At 39.1% G+C, this 16,257-nt stretch overlaps 1 protein-coding gene across 3 annotated transcripts in view; it reads left to right on the top strand.

Annotated features, from left to right (window-relative positions):
- Positions 1–415: 415 nt before the first annotated feature.
- LOC148443256 (pulmonary surfactant-associated protein D-like) overlaps positions 416–16,257 on the top strand; it is a 42,614-nt gene continuing 26,772 nt past the window's right edge. For all 3 annotated transcript variants that reach the window (XM_088463052.1, XM_088463054.1, XM_088463053.1), the window contains exon 1: positions 416–581. In XM_088463052.1, coding sequence (XP_088319178.1) covers positions 416–581 — 166 coding nt within the window. The remainder of the gene's footprint in view (positions 582–16,257) is intronic.

The raw sequence follows: 16,257 nt of genomic DNA, 5'->3' as shown, positions 1-16,257 counted from the left end.
TAATTCTTTAAAGTACAAAGTGCAGGTATTAAATAATCTACATAACCCTGGATATTTACTCCAATTCAGCAGATGCACAAAACAAGACGACCTTCACTTTACAAATCCTGTTTTCACAGTGTAACGTAACACATTTTACTAAAAAAGCATTTTTATTGACCTTCCCTGCTCAAAGTTCACCGAGATACTTCTAAGCAATCGATAAACTCCCATATAAAAGCAATGTCATCTCTTACATTGTAGTATTTGCTGCAGGCTCACATGTTGGTGACATACTGACACAGTATTATTTTTTCATACCTGCATAAAACCACTGAAATTGGTGAGTGCTGTGTAATGATGTTTAATTCACATTACTGATTTATTTTATTATTTTGAAATTTATAAAATTCATCTGTTTCCATCCAGGGGAGACATGATCCTGCACTTCCAACCCATGTCCTTCATAGCAACAATATTCCTAATATTGTTCTCCAAGGCTCTGTCAGACACATCGCCCGTGTGTTCTGTGGTACAAGGGCTTCCAGGTCTGAATGGAAGAGATGGAAGAGATGGGGTCAATGGACTAAAAGGCGATCCAGGTAAAGAAATACATTATATTTGCAGATTTATACACTGGAGATTGTGCTATAAAAATAGAAATCCAACATTCCAGGAATTAAGAATTATATTTTAAAGATAAGATATTATTTTTGAAGCTATAGTTATACATACTTCATAAATGCTGTCCAGCATTAATTACAGTATATCTTGAAATTAGTGTGAATATATAAAATGTTAAAGTTGGGTAATGACAAGGGAAAAAATAAATGTCTACAAAGTTGAGGTTGGGTTTCCATGTTTATAATTTTGATGTTTTATTTTTAACTACCAATAATAAACTGATCAATGACCATATTTTAATATTATTTGCATGTCCTAATTGCTATGTATATTATAATATACTGTAGTAATTTTAACATAAATATAATTAAGGAAATATTATATTATTTGGGTTGGTATTGGGTGTTAATTTGTTAAAACTGATTTAAATTTAGTTTCAGAACCCTGTCTGACTCATCATTTATATGATCTGTGCAATTGTTGAGTGCAAGACTCCTATGTTTTCAAATGGTATAGTCCATGTCTTTCCTTAGAATGATTGCTTTCTTTTTTATCATAAAAGGTGCTTATTTAATCAATATTACAAATACAGAGGTATAAATAAAAAATCAAGGGACAGGGTTGAAGGGGAAAATATGGGACAAGGTAAAGGATGGGTAATACAATACAAACAGTAGAAATAAATGGACTGAACACATAGGGCCTAATTCGGAGTCGCACATTAACCGCACACAATAATGCCCATACATCTGAGTTGCACAGCGAATGTGTCCCAAATGTTACTGCATGGAGACATCGAACAATTTTTGGTGCAGGGAGTGTGGATTTTAGTGGGTGTACCTAGAAGATAACAGTGACTTGTTAGACAGAGATGTGGGATTGTCACCGGTATGTCGCTCACAGAAGCTGTATCCAAAGGCACAAAGTTGCTCACACAGGAGTCCATATTCATATGAAGAAATTGCACTTTTCATAGGGCTGGTGCAAGTTTAGATGGTGCGTCCGGGATGGATTTCCACAGATGCAAGGAGCTGCATGTGGGCATCTCCATTTTAAAGAAATCAGTAGCGGCATTAGCATAAAACACTGACACGGCTGTGGTAAAAGACACTGCCACAACTCCATGCAAACCAGACCCATAAAAAGAAACAATACAGTGTCATAATCAGTACATGTGGTACAAGGAGATTATGCAGACTGATAAAATTCAATCTTCCAGGGCTTCATTAAAGCTGGGTACACACTGGAGTGATGTTGTTCCAATTTGGCCAAATCAGAATGTCAAATTAGGCATATCGCTCAGTGTACTAGAAAAGAAGGGTTAGGTGGGGAGACAGTGAGTGCTGTACTGGAAAAAGACTCAGCCCATCCACATAAAAAGGCCATTATCCCTATAGGTCTAATGAATATAAATGCAAAATAATGTGATGTGGAGAACTGGCGATGCTTTTTGTTTGATAGGGAAAGGTACAAAGAAGAAATACTTATCTTGGATGGAATTTAGATTGTATTATTTCTTTGTCTTATGGATGTTCTGAGAATGCTTCTCTTTTCATTCAGTGGACGAAGGTGCTTCCATACATACATGAAGATACAAATAAACATACAATGTGTAGTCAGATTTTGTGGTGTATTGGTGAAACCGGGCGCTCCTGTTGAGGGTAAGCGGGCCGTGAATGGTAATGGGTTTTCCCTAGTGAAAACCAAAGTCTGAATTATGTGTCTAAAGGTAGGTATTACCATGTATTTAGGCGCTCCTCAACATAAATGCTGTGACGGAGTCGACCGTATAGATGACATAGGTCAGTGTAGACATAAAATAAAATTTATTAATGAATACAAGGTGATGCATGGAATATAAATGCATACAGTCAAGACGTGCTGTAGATTCAAAAGGGATGAGAATTCACAGAATCAGTTGATAAATACTGGGTGAGGCAGAAAAATGGTATCTGCCATGGACATTAGACATATGCAATAGGTAAATTATATATATTGTGGATGAATCAAGGCATGAAACATAAGACAAATGACAGGTCTGGTGAGTTCTGATTGCAGCAGGAAATGTGACTCCTGTTTTTAAAATAAGCACTATCGTGCAATGTACAAATAAATGGTAATAATTGTACACTTGGTAGTAGGCAAAAAAGTACAGGATATCATACCCGGTGGGTGATGGGGAGCCAGCGGGTGTTGAATTGCAGGGTGCCCGGGTTGCCCTGCAAGGCTCCTTACGCTTTACCCAAATGGAAATAAGATCCTGTGGAAAAAGTCCAGAGTCCTTGGAAGTGATTACAGGTGTAGCTTGCCGACGCGTTTCGAGATACTGGGTCTCTTCTTCAAGGCTGTAGCATACCTGTATTGCTGGGGGTCTTTTATAGCAGTCTCTGGGTATGAGGTGCACTTGCTAAAGCTTCCTCCTTGCCCCACTTCCGGTTTTGGGCAGAAGTGATGTCATCAGTACTTTAGATCTTCTTTTTAAGGAATCCTGGCATCTTTCTGTGCGGCCCAGGATAGCAATGTGTTGATTACCAGAGTAGGTATCTTTATTGAAGGCTGTTGATGATGGTTATCATATCAATCTGTGGTTATGTTCGCCAAACCGGAAGTGCTCCTGCGGCCATCTTTGTAGTGCAAAAAAAAAAAAAGATTTTTTTTTTTCTTTTTTTTTTTCCTTCTTTTCCCTTTTCCCCCGTTCTCTTCATCTCTTTCTTCCTATGTCTCCTTTTTGAAAGCTGACATTTTGTAGGAATAGAAGAATGTGTCCATATATGTTATTGTTAGCTTGATTGGTGTTCTGTATTCCACTTGTAGATGACTTTTCTTGGTATGTGATGCCTCGTGAAAGGAAAGAAGGTGAGATTAGTTAGAGGATGTATCAGGTGACATGAAGTGGGGATGGGATATAGGGGTATACAGGATGATCACAGAAACCATTTTATTTCGAAATCTGCATTTAAGCCTTTTGGTACAAGGGTTTGTAAATTGAATATACTTTTCATCTCTGTACGTGCCAGGTTTCTCTCAACATTTCTATCTCGCCAGGTGGGTTTTATCTGTTTGAGACCTGTGAAATATTTTATGTGATTGGCTGAACATTGATGGTGTGTACGAAAGTGATCAGACAGATTATGAGTCATGACCCCTTTCTTGATATTTCGGAGATGTTCTCCTAACCGAGTTTTGAGAGGTCTTGATGTTCTTCCAACATATCCTTTTTCGCAAGAACAGACAATCAGGTACACTACGTTGATGGAGTTACAGGTAATAAAGTCTCTAAATTTTAATTTAGAGCCATTCATCTCTATTTCTGTGTATTTGGTGGTTGTGTCTTTGATTTGTCTACAGGCTATGCACATGCCACAGCGATGAAAGCCTTTTGTCCTGATTGGGTTAGGGGGTTTTACTTCCAATGCACTTCTGACGAGATGGTTTTTTAGGTTGGGTGCTTTCCTATAGGTGAACTGGGGTTTAGTGGGAATTATGGTCTTCAAGACAGGATCTTCTTGTAAAAGGTGCCAATGTTTTCTTATGATAGATTCTATTTTTTTGTGGTCTGAATCATATCCCGTAATGAAGGACCATTGGAGTCTAGATTTTTTTGATTGTATATTTCTGGGTTGTTTGGTTTTCAGGAGATTGGATCTTTCTGTCTGTATTATGGTTGTGGCAGTGTCTTCGAGATCTTGTTTTTTGTAGCCCTTCTTTAAGAACTCTTTCTTCATTTCTTCTATTTGGAGTTGACACACATTGTTTTCACTGCAATTTCTTCTGATCCTGGTGAACTGTCCCTTGGGGACACCATTAAGCCAATTCTGGTGGTGTTCACTACTTTTCGGGATGTAGTTATACGTGTCTGTTGGTTTGTTGAAAGTCTTTGTGTGTATCATATTCTCCTTGATGTATACAGACAAATCCAGAAAGTGTGTTTCATTTTTGCTTTTATTGAATGTCAATATTATATTCTTGTTATTGTTGTTAATCTGTTTGCAGAAATCATCAAGAGTTTCTTCTGTTCCTCTCCAAATGAAGAGGATATCATCTATATAACGATTCCAAGTTATCACATTGTTACTAAAACATTCTTTTGTGTAGATCTCGTTTCGCTCCCAGTACGCCATAATCAAATTTGCGTAACTGGGAGCGAAACGGGTACCCATGGCTGTACCCCATTTCTGCAGATAATATTCACCATCGAAGAAGAAGTTGTTTTCTAAAATAAATTGGATTGACTCTTTTATGAAAGCTTTCTTGTTTGTGTCATATAATGTTTCGTTTAGGAACTAAGAGATGGCTTCTTCTCCTTGGGTGTGTTCAATGATGGTGTACAGGGATGTTACATCTGCAGTGACCAGGATCATTTCTTCTTCCCAGGATACCCCTTGTAGTTTCCTAATTGTGTCCGAGGTGTCTTTGAGGTAAGATGGATTTCTGACGACGAGAGGTTGTAGCAGGGAGTCTATGAAGGCGGAGAGGTTAGAGGTTAGGCTCCCAGTCCCTGCGATGATGGGCCTTCCAGGTGGTGACGTAATGCTTTTGTGAATTTTGGGCAGTACGTAGATGGTTGGAGTGACTGGTTCTACAATGTTGATGAAACCATACTCTTCTACGGTTATTGCACCTTTGTCCAAATGTCTTGTGATGAGTTTTTGGAAGTTGTTCCTAATGCGTAGTGAAGGATCAGTTTTTTGTTTTTGATAGGTAGTGGTGTCCGATAGTTTTCTCAGGACTTCTTTTTTATAGTACTCTTTATTGAGGATGGCGATTCCTCCTCCTTTGTCGCATGGTTTAATTACTATATTTGTGTCTTCTTTTAGGGATTTCATCGCTTCTCTTCCTTTTCTATTCAGGTTCTGGGTGTGTTGTTTGTGCTTTTTAATTGTTTTGAGGTCTTCAATAATCAATTTTTGGAAGGTTTCTATAAAGTTTCCTTTGATGTGAGCCGGATAAAAGGTCGATGTTTTTCTAAATGTAATGGGTCTTTCTTCTTCTGCCTCATTTACTACATGATTATTTGATAGGTCTTCATTTGGAGTGTTTAATTTTTTTAGTTCAAAGAATTTTCTCAAAGAAATTTTCCTGATGTACTTTTGTACATCGATGAACTTATCGAATTCGTCGTGTGATGTAGTAGGTGCAAATTTAAGTCCCTTTTTTAGCATGTTCTCTTCGGCTGTTGTGAGAACTCTAGAGCTTAGATTGTAGATGATTTGTCTTTCTTCTGTTGGTTTAATGATAGTTGTTTCTTCAGTTTTCTTCTCCTTTTTCTTTTTATTTGTTTTTGGTTTCCCAGCTCTTGTGCCTCTTTTTCTTTTAGTTTTCCCCCTATACCTTATTTTTCTTTTTGTGTCGTTTTTTATTGTCGTTTTTTCTTTCCCTTCCTTTCTTCGTGAAAAGGGGGTTCATTCCTTATACGTGTTTCGTTCCCTTGGGAGGTGCTTTCTTCTTCAACCAGTATAGAGTTTCCTCGTGGGTTGTGTTGATCTGAGGGAGTGGTTATTCTTGGCCATCTGTCTATAGTGATTCTTCTTTTGTGTGGACTTTTATAATTCCTATTTGTTCGAGATGATTCTCTGTTTGTGTTTTCCAGGTCTGAATTTAATTCAAACACTATGGGGATGTCTCCTTTTTCTCTCTTTTCAGAGTGTCTTCTATTTCTATTTCTGGATTTTTGTGGGGTGCTTTCTGAAGTGCTTTCTTTTTCCAGGTGTCTCACTCCTCTTCCGTGTAATCTACAGTGGCCGGCAGGAGGGGTTATTAAGGATTTTCTATTCCTCCTGCGTTGTGGAGTCCTTTTTCTGTGGGAATCTCTTCTACTTCTGTTTGGTGTGTGGAACCTTGATTTTTCATTATTTCGGTTTCTCCATTGCGGGGTGTAGGTCTTTATTGGGCTTGGAGTTCTTTGATACCTTTGAAACGACCTTTTATAACCAATGTTAAATCTGTTTTTTATTGTTGTCTTGTAGGGTCTTCTGTTTATTCTCAGACTGGGATAGTATGGCTCATTCTTATACGTAAACTGGTGAAAAGGTGGTGTGTGATGCAGTCTTTTTCTCCACTTAGGTGTGTACCTGGGATAGGGTTCTCTCCATCTTTCATGTTGTCTTTCATTTTCGTTTTCTTCTTTTTTTCTATCATTTTCTTTATTCTGATGTCTCCAATTAAGTGGGATATTTCTTGTATGTTTTTCGTTTTTTTTATAATTATTTGGGGGTATTCCTTCTTTTTGTCCATTTTTAATTTTCTTTGATTTTGTTATTCCAAATTTGTAAAAATCAAAGTCTCTTTGTAGTTTCCTTTGTTTCTTTTTCATTAAATCCTTTGTATTTTGTTCGATTTTGAGGCATATATCTTCTTCTAAAGTTTTGAATGTAGAGAGGTGGTTAAATGGTTCTAGCAATGTTTTCAGTGTTTCAATCGTCTCCTGTGTATCTTTTAGTTTCTGTTTTCTCTCATTTATGATAAGATCTATTAGAGAAAAAGAACATATATCCAAAATCTTGGACCATTCCTGAATAAAGTCCTCAGTGGCATCTTTGAAAGAGGGGTGGTTTTTCTAGTCTGAGGCCTTTAGGAATAACTTGTTCTGTATGATATTTGTCCAGGGTAGCCACCTCCCACCATAGTTTATTTTCTTTTAATAGCCATTCACTCATTTTATACATGGCTGTTTTAAGATTCTCTGAATTTATTTCAATTTCTTAAGTGTTAAAGTTAATATTGAAGACTTCTTTGACATCTTCAGATCTTCTTGAATAATGATTCAGCATGGTGCTGCCTGGTTTCACTAGTCTAGGGAAATGGTACTCAGATTTTGTGGTGTATTGGTGAAACCGGGCGCTCCTGTTGAGGGTAAGCGGGCCGTGAATGGTAATGGGTTTTCCCTAGTGATAACCAAAGTCTGAATTATGTGTCTAAAGGTAGGTATTACCATGTATTTAGGCGCTCCTCAACATAAATGCTGTGACGGAGTCGACCGTATAGATGACATAGGTCAGTGTAGACATAAAATAAAATTTATTAATGAATACAAGGTGATGCATGGAATATAAATGCATACAGTCAAGACGTGCTGTAGATTCAAAAGGGATGAGAATTCACAGAATCAGTTGATAAATACTGGGTGAGGCAGAAAAATGGTATCTGCCATGGACATTAGACATATGCAATAGGTGAATTATATATATTGTGGATGAATCAAGGCATGAAACATAAGCCAAATGACAGGTCTGGTGAGTTCTGATTGCAGCAGGAAATGTGACTCCTGTTTTTAAAATAAGCACTATCGTGCAATGTACAAATAAATGGTAATAATTGTACACTTGGTAGTAGGCAAAAAAGTACAGGATATCATACCCGGTGGGTGATGGGGAGCCAGCGGGTGTTGAATTGCAGGGTGCCCGGGTTGCCCTGCAAGGCTCCTTACGCTTTACCCAAACGGAAATCAGATCCTGTGGAAAAAGTCCAGTGTCCTTGGAAGTGATTACAGGTGTAGCTTGCCGACGCGTTTCGAGATACTGGGTCTCTTCTTCAAGGCTGTAGCATACCTGTATTGCGGGGGGTCTTTTATAGCAGTCTCTGGGTATGAGGTGCACTTGCTAAAGCTTCCTCCTTGCCCCACTTCCGGTTTTGGGTGGAAGTGATGTCATCAGTACTTTAGATCTTCTTTTTAAGGAATCCTGGCATCTTTCTGTGCGGCCCAGGATAGCAATGTGTTGATTACCAGAGTAGGTATCTTTATTGAAGGCTGTTGATGATGGTTATCATATCAATGTGTGGTTATGTTCGCCAAACCGGAAGTGCTCCAGCGGCCATCTTTGTAGTGCAAAAAAAAAAAGATTTTTTTTTTTTTCCTTCTTTTCCCTTTTCCCCCATTCTCTTCCTCTCTTTCTTCCTATGTCTCCTTTTTGAAAGCTGACATTTTGTAGGAATAGAAGAATGTGTCCATATATGTTATTGTTAGCTTGATTGGTGTTCTGTATTCAACTTGTGGATGACTTTTCTTGGTATGTGATGCCTCGTGAAAGGAGGTTCCACACACCAAACAGAAGTAGAAGAGATTCCCACAGAAAAAGGACTCCAGAACGCAGGAGGAATAGAAAATCCTTAATAACCCCTCCTGCCGCCACTATAGATTACACGGAAGAGGAGTGAGACACCTGGAAAAAGAAAGCACTTCAGAAAGCACCCCACAAAAATCCAGAAATAGAAATAGAAGACACTCTGAAAAGAGAGAAAAAGGAGACATCTCCATAGTGTTTGAATTAAATTCAGACCTGGAAAACACAAACAGAAAATCATCTCGAACAAATAGGAATTATAAAAGTCCACACAAAAGAAGAATCACTATAGACAGATGGCCAAGAATAACCACTCCCTCAGATCAACACAACCCACGAGGAAACTCTATATTGGTAGAAGAAGAAAGCACCTCCCAAGGGAACGAAACACGTATAAGGAATGAACCCCCTTTTCGCGAAGAAAGGAAGGGAAAGAAAAAACGACAATAAAAAACGACACAAAAAGAAAAATAAGGTATAGGGGGAAAACTAAAAGAAAAAGAGGCACAAGAGCTGGGAAACCAAAAACAAATAAAAAGAAAAAGGAGAAGAAAACTGAAGAAACAACTATCATTAAACCAACAGAAGAAAGACAAATCATCTACAATCTAAGCTCTAGAGTTCTCACAACAGCCGAAGAGAACGTGCTAAAAAAGGGACTTAAATTTGCACCTACTACATCACACGACGAATTCGATAAGTTCATCGATGTACAAAAGTACATCAGGAAAATTTCTTTGAGAAAATTCTTTGAACTAAAAAAATTAAACACTCCAAATGAAGACCTATCAAATAATCATGTAGTAAATGAGGCAGAAGAAGAAAGACCCATTACATTTAGAAAAACATCGACCTTTTATCCGGCTCACATCAAAGGAAACTTTATAGAAACCTTCCAAAAATTGATTATTGAAGACCTCAAAACAATTAAAAAGCACAAACAACACACCCAGAACCTGAATAGAAAAGGAAGAGAAGCGATGAAATCCCTAAAAGAAGACACAAATATAGTAATTAAACCATGCGACAAAGGAGGAGGAATCACCATCCTCAATAAAGAGTACTATAAAAAAGAAGTCCTGAGACAACTATCGGACACCACTACCTATCAAAAACTAAAAACTGATCCTTCACTACGCATTAGGAACAACTTCCAAAAACTCATCACAAGACATTTGGACAAAGGTGCAATAACCGTAGAAGAGTATGGTTTCATCAACATTGTAGAACCAGTCACTCCAACCATCTACGTACTGCCCAAAATTCACAAAAGCATTACATCACCACCTGGAAGGCCCATCATCGCAGGGACTGGGAGCCTAACCTCTAACCTCTCCGCCTTCATAGACTCCCTGCTACAACCTCTCGTCGTCAGAAATCCATCTTACCTCAAAGACACCTCGGACACAATTAGGAAACTACAAGGGGTATCCTGGGAAGAAGAAATGATCCTGGTCACTGCAGATGTAACATCCCTGTACACCATCATTGAACACACCCAAGGAGAAGAAGCCATCTCTGAGTTCCTAAACGAAACATTATATGACACAAACAAGAAAGCTTTCATAAAAGAGTCAATCCAATTTATTTTAGAAAACAACTTCTTCTTCTTCGATGGTGAATATTATCTGCAGAAACGGGGTACAGCTATGGGTACCCGTTTCGCTCCCAGTTACGCAAATTTGTTTATGGCGTACTGGGAGCGAAACGAGATCTACACAAAAGAATGTTTTAGTAACAATGTGATAACTTGGAATCGTTATATAGATGATATCCTCTTCATTTGGAGAGGAACAGAAGAAACTCTTGATGATTTCTGCAAACAGATTAACAACAATAACAAGAATATAATATTGACATTCAATAAAAGCAAAAATGAAACACACTTTCTGGATTTGTCTGTATACATCAAGGAGAATATGATACACACAAAGACTTTCAACAAACCAACAGACACGTATAACTACATCCCGAAAAGTAGTGAAACCACCAGAATTGGCTTAATGGTGTCCCCAAGGGACAGTTCACCAGGATCAGAAGAAATTGCAGTGAAAACAATGTGTGTCAACTCCAAATAGAAGAAATGAGGAAAGAGTTCTTAAAGAAGGGCTACAAAAAACAAGATCTCGAAGACACTGCCACAAACATATTACAGACAGAAAGATCCAATCTCCTGAAAACCAAACAACCCAGAAATATACAATCAAAAAAATCTAGACTCCAATGGTCCTTCATTACGGGATATGATTCAGACCACAAAAAAATAGAATCTATCATAAGAAAACATTGGCACCTTTTACAAGAAGATCCTGTCTTGAAGACCATAATTCCCACTAAACCCCAGTTCACCTATAGGAAAGCACCCAACCTAAAAAACCATCTCGTCAGAAGTGCATTGGAAGTAAAACCCCCTAACCCAATCAGGACAAAAGGCTTTCATCGCTGTGGCATGTGCATAGCCTGTAGACAAATCAAAGACACAACCACCAAATACACAGAAATAGAGATGAATGGCTCTAAATTAAAATTTAGAGACTTTATTACCTGTAACTCCATCAACGTAGTGTACCTGATTGTCTGTTCTTGCGAAAAAGGATATGTTGGAAGAACATCAAGACCTCTCAAAACTCAGTTAGGAGAACATCTCCGAAATATCAAGAAAGGGGTCATGACTCATAATCTGTCTGATCACTTTCGTACACACCATCAATGTTCAGCCAATCACATAAAATATTTCACAGGTCTCAAACAGATAAAACCCACCTGGCGAGATAGAAATGTTGAGAGAAACCTGGCACGTACAGAGATGAAAAGTATATTCAATTTACAAACCCTTGTACCAAAAGGCTTAAATGCAGATTTCGAAATAAAATGGTTTCTGTGATCATCCTGTATACCCCTATATCCCATCCCCACTTCATGTCACCTGATACATCCTCTAACTAATCTCACCTTCTTTCCTTTCACGAGGCATCACATACCAAGAAAAGTCATCTACAAGTGGAATACAGAACACCAATCAAGCTAACAATAACATATATGGACACATTCTTCTATTCCTACAAAATGTCAGAATTCAAAAAGGAGACATAGGAAGAAAGAGAGGAAGAGAATGGGGGAAAAGGGAAAAGAAGAAAAAGAAAAAAAAAAAAAAAATCTTTTTTTTTTTTTTGCACTACAAAGATGGCCGCTGGAGCACTTCCGGTTTGGCGAACATATGATATGATATGATAACCATCATCAACAGCCTTCAATAAAGATACCTACTCTGGTAATCAACACATTGCTATCCTGGGCCGCACAGAAAGATGCCAGGATTCCTTAAAAAGAAGATCTAAAGTACTGATGACATCACTTCCGCCCAAAACCGGAAGTGGGGCAAGGAGGAAGCTTTAGCAAGTGCACCTCATACCCAGAGACTGCTATAAAAGACCCCCAGCAATACAGGTATGCTACAGCCTTGAAGAAGAGACCCAGTATCTCGAAACACGTCGGCAAGCTACACCTGTAATCACTTCCAAGGACTCTGGACTTTTTCCACAGGATCTGATTTCCATTTGGGTAAAGCGTAAGGAGCCTTGCAGGGCAACCCGGGCACCCTGCAATTCAACACCCGCTGGCTCCCCATCACCCACCGGGTATGATATCCTGTACTTTTTTGCCTACTACCAAGTGTACAATTATTACCATTTATTTGTACATTGCACGATAGTGCTTATTTTAAAAACAGGAGTCACATTTCCTGCTGCAATCAGAACTCACCAGACCTGTCATTTGTCTTATGTTTCATGCCTTGATTCATCCACAATATATATAATTCACCTATTGCATATGTCTAATGTCCATGGCAGATACCATTTTTCCGCCTCACCCAGTATTTATCAACTGATTCTGTGAATTCTCATCCCTTTTGAATCTACAGCACGTCTTGACTGTATGCATTTATATTCCATGCATCACCTTGTATTCATTAATAAATTTTATTTTATGTCTACACTGACCTATGTCATCTATACGGTCGACTCCGTCACAGCATTTATGTTGAGGAGCGCCTAAATACATGGTAATACCTACCTTTAGACATACAATGTGTAGTATTTTTCAAAAAATCAAATAAGTGTAAAAATTGATAATTGAATTCGGTGATCAAAAGGTCTGTCCCTCCTTGTACAATATAGGTATCCCTTAAAACGTGAAGGTGATATGCATTTGTTCAAGGTGAGTTCTGGCTTCTGTGAATCTCCCTTATTTACCTCCGTCCAAACTAACATAGACAGGAGCAGACCAAAAGCCTTTAAGGTATCTTTACTTTTAAAACGTGGGTGTTTAGAAGTGGCTGAGAAACACACCTAACTCACATGGATAATAGCAGACTCAAACCTATAAAGGTATCTTTCTTGTTAATACGTTCTTATCTCAACTAGGGTGGTTTAGACCAGATGTCAATAAAATAGCAAAAGTGTGGTGGTATCAGCATACCCATACTCACAATCATAACAGGGTAGGTAAACACATCTAGGTTTCTCTACTGTGCATCCCTCAAAAGCATGGACTCCATATAGACATGGGAAAAAGACAATTTATTATAACGAAAGTCCAGTTATGGGCAAAGGTCCATGTATAAAAAATAGTAAGGTGAAGTACCATAAGATTAAAAATAGGTTATAAATGGTGAGGGTAAAAGAACAAAAAAGGGGGGGTTGCCACTGAAGTAGAGGAGAGGTATCGGTGACAATAGGTCCGGACCTAAAACAGCCCAAAAAAGATGAAAGATGAGCACATACCTCAGATCAGTGTTGAATCCTGTCCTAAGTGGGCCTCCTGTACCAACATATTTCGGGACTCATTGTCCCGTTACCTCTAAAGGGGTGGGTGTGGGCAAGAGCATGTTACTGTGGGTATTTGAGGTACTTCCTATTGTATAATTGTTGGGGACAGGAATGTTTTCCGACCCTCCAATATGACCCCTTCCATCAAAAACAAAATGCTCTGCTTCTGGACTTCCCACCTAATTTATGATTGTTGTAATTACCCTGCAATATTATTACTTAGCATTGCTGATATTCATGCTACCTGTTAGTGTGCATTCTATCTTGCTTGTGTTCACGGCTGCAGGCTATTATATGGTTAATATTACCATTGTACTACTACTCCAGTTTTACCTTGTGAACTACCACTGTTTGTATAAGCCACTAGAGTCCAGAGGTTAAGACCTGGTACCAGTGAGTGTGTCGTACTCTCTGGGAGCAATGGGCAGTTGTTACAGGAAGAAGCCCTCCTTAGAGTGACTCTAGGGGACTTATGGAAATACAGGAAGATTCATTACAATCTGTGAAAAAACATCTGTAATATGGGCTTTGAAATACAGTAAGTTGTTTTATTTTCTTTCCCTTTATTTCTTGACTGCCCTAGTCAGGCTGTGCTATATGTTACTGGCACTGCACATTCAACGTCTGGACTCTGGGAGTTCTGATTGCATAACAGCCCCACACAGATCCTCCTGAAAGTCTGCCCCTTTTACATAAGCTCCTCCACTCCAAGGTCTGTGATTCAGGGTTTTTTTAATGACTGACTAAAGGTGCCTCCTGCCTCTAGCAATCCCAGAGCTCATGCTCCAGGTGCATCACCCATGGTATACCCCTGCACTCATGGCAGCTGTAGCTTGACATCACTCTCCTCACTGGACAGGGCACTGGTGGGTTCACTACCTCCTGCTCACGGGAGGCACCACCAAGCAAGTGCCATCCTGGCCAAGGGATAGATACAGCCCTGATCATAAATGCAAACAGATTAAATTGGCACAACCAAATACACTGGCGTGGAGTCTAAAACCCCCACTGTACACCAGATATCCCTGCAAGAGGCTATGGACTTTACTCAGTGAGGACCAAGGTTGTAGCCTGGTGTTGTTGGTTCCCAACTAGGGATGTGCAGGCTCGGTTCTACTCGGTTCCGTTCGGTTCTTTTTACCGAATCTTATTGGCTATCCAAAACTCGTGACAGCTGAAACCCAATAAGATCCGGTAAAAAGAACCGAACGGAACCGAGTAGAACCGAGCCTGCACATCCCTATTCCCAACATGAAAGCATCAGAGCATTTAGCTGGTATGAGAAATCTGCCTGGAAACACCATTACTGGAAATGTGAATATGGATGTGCTGCTGTTGAAGAGAAAGAACACCAGAGTTGAAACAACACTGGAAGCAATCTACACTGGAAAGTGTAGTTCTAAAGCAGGAGCATCTATGAAAACACAATTGATACTCAAACACTGGGGAAATGCACTGAGCAGGTTTTTATAGTGGTTAGCTGATATGTAATTGTACTGAATGAGTCATCAGTGCTGGAGATTAGTGGTAACACCAGGTTAGTGGTAACTAAATTAAGGATTGCATGAGTCATAAATCTGGAGATTAATTATAACACCAGCCATAGGTGTTATGTCATCTCTAGCCTGAGGTTGAGCCCATCTGGGTTCTTTTGAGGATTCTGTTTGAAAATGCCAGCAATCAGTAGCCTGCTGTGTGTTTGGAAGCAGGCCAGTCATGTCCATGACTGCTGGTACTGACAGTGTGGTATCATGATATTCACAAAATCACCAATATCAAGGAGTAGTGATTCAAACCAGTAGGAAAGTCAAACAATCCTAGAGATAGAGAGAGTGAGCAAAAGCTCCTCCTATGATACAGTACAGGGTAAACATCATGTCCAAAAGTGAAGAGTTAAAAATAACACAAAAGGCATGTTCTCCACATAATTAAAAATTCAGGAAAACAGTGAAATGGGAGAAAATACTAAAACAAACTGTGACCAGAAAATCCACCACAGCAGCAAGGACAGCTCAGGTTACTTGAGACCATTCACAGGAGGTCGGAGGTCTTTGCTGGGAAACAGACTTATCGACAGGGATATCCCATTCAGAGAGCAGCTTAACACTGGCATTTTAGGAGTATATCACACACATACTGTAGAGCCATAATGAATAATGAGGAGCTTGACTGGAAACCCCAGCAATAAGATACGTCATTAAACTGCAAGGCTAAGGTAATGGGATGCAAAAAATATAATTTGACCAAAGTTGCCATGGAGAAGTCAGGAAACTGCTGAATACTTTCAATTATATATGAGTCCTTTGCCTCTCTCATAGCTTACATGATATGTTCCTTGATATGAAAGAAGAGGATGAGCAGCAAGGTGTTCTAGTACATAGAGGGGAGAGCCGCTCTTGGCTTTAGGGGTCTGGGTATATGATCATTTAGGGAGTCTTAGTAATTAGCAACTAGGAGAGGTTTATGAGAAAGGGCATTAACTTAACCGTACAGCTCAGAATTCACCACAGAAGCAGGGATCTCATGAATCTTGAGATTGCATTGATGAGACCAGTCCTGCAGGTCCACAACCTTATTATATAGAGAAATGACCAGTGTCTGCAAGAAGTCATGGGCTGAGATAAAGTCCTTATGAAAGGCAACTAATTCCTCCATTTTAAACTATGGGGGGGTATATTTACTATAGGAAGAGTTTTTAGAAGTGGAGATGTTGCCCATAACAACCAGTCAGATTCTACTTAACATTTAACTAACACCTTCTACAA

Source organism: Taudactylus pleione, unplaced genomic scaffold (assembly GCF_031769625.1).
Source record: "Taudactylus pleione unplaced genomic scaffold, aTauple2 ptg001314l, whole genome shotgun sequence".
Lineage (NCBI taxonomy): Eukaryota > Metazoa > Chordata > Amphibia > Anura > Myobatrachidae > Taudactylus > Taudactylus pleione.
The sequence above is the reverse complement of the archived record's forward strand: the minus strand, read 5'-3'. Positions and strand labels throughout refer to the sequence as shown.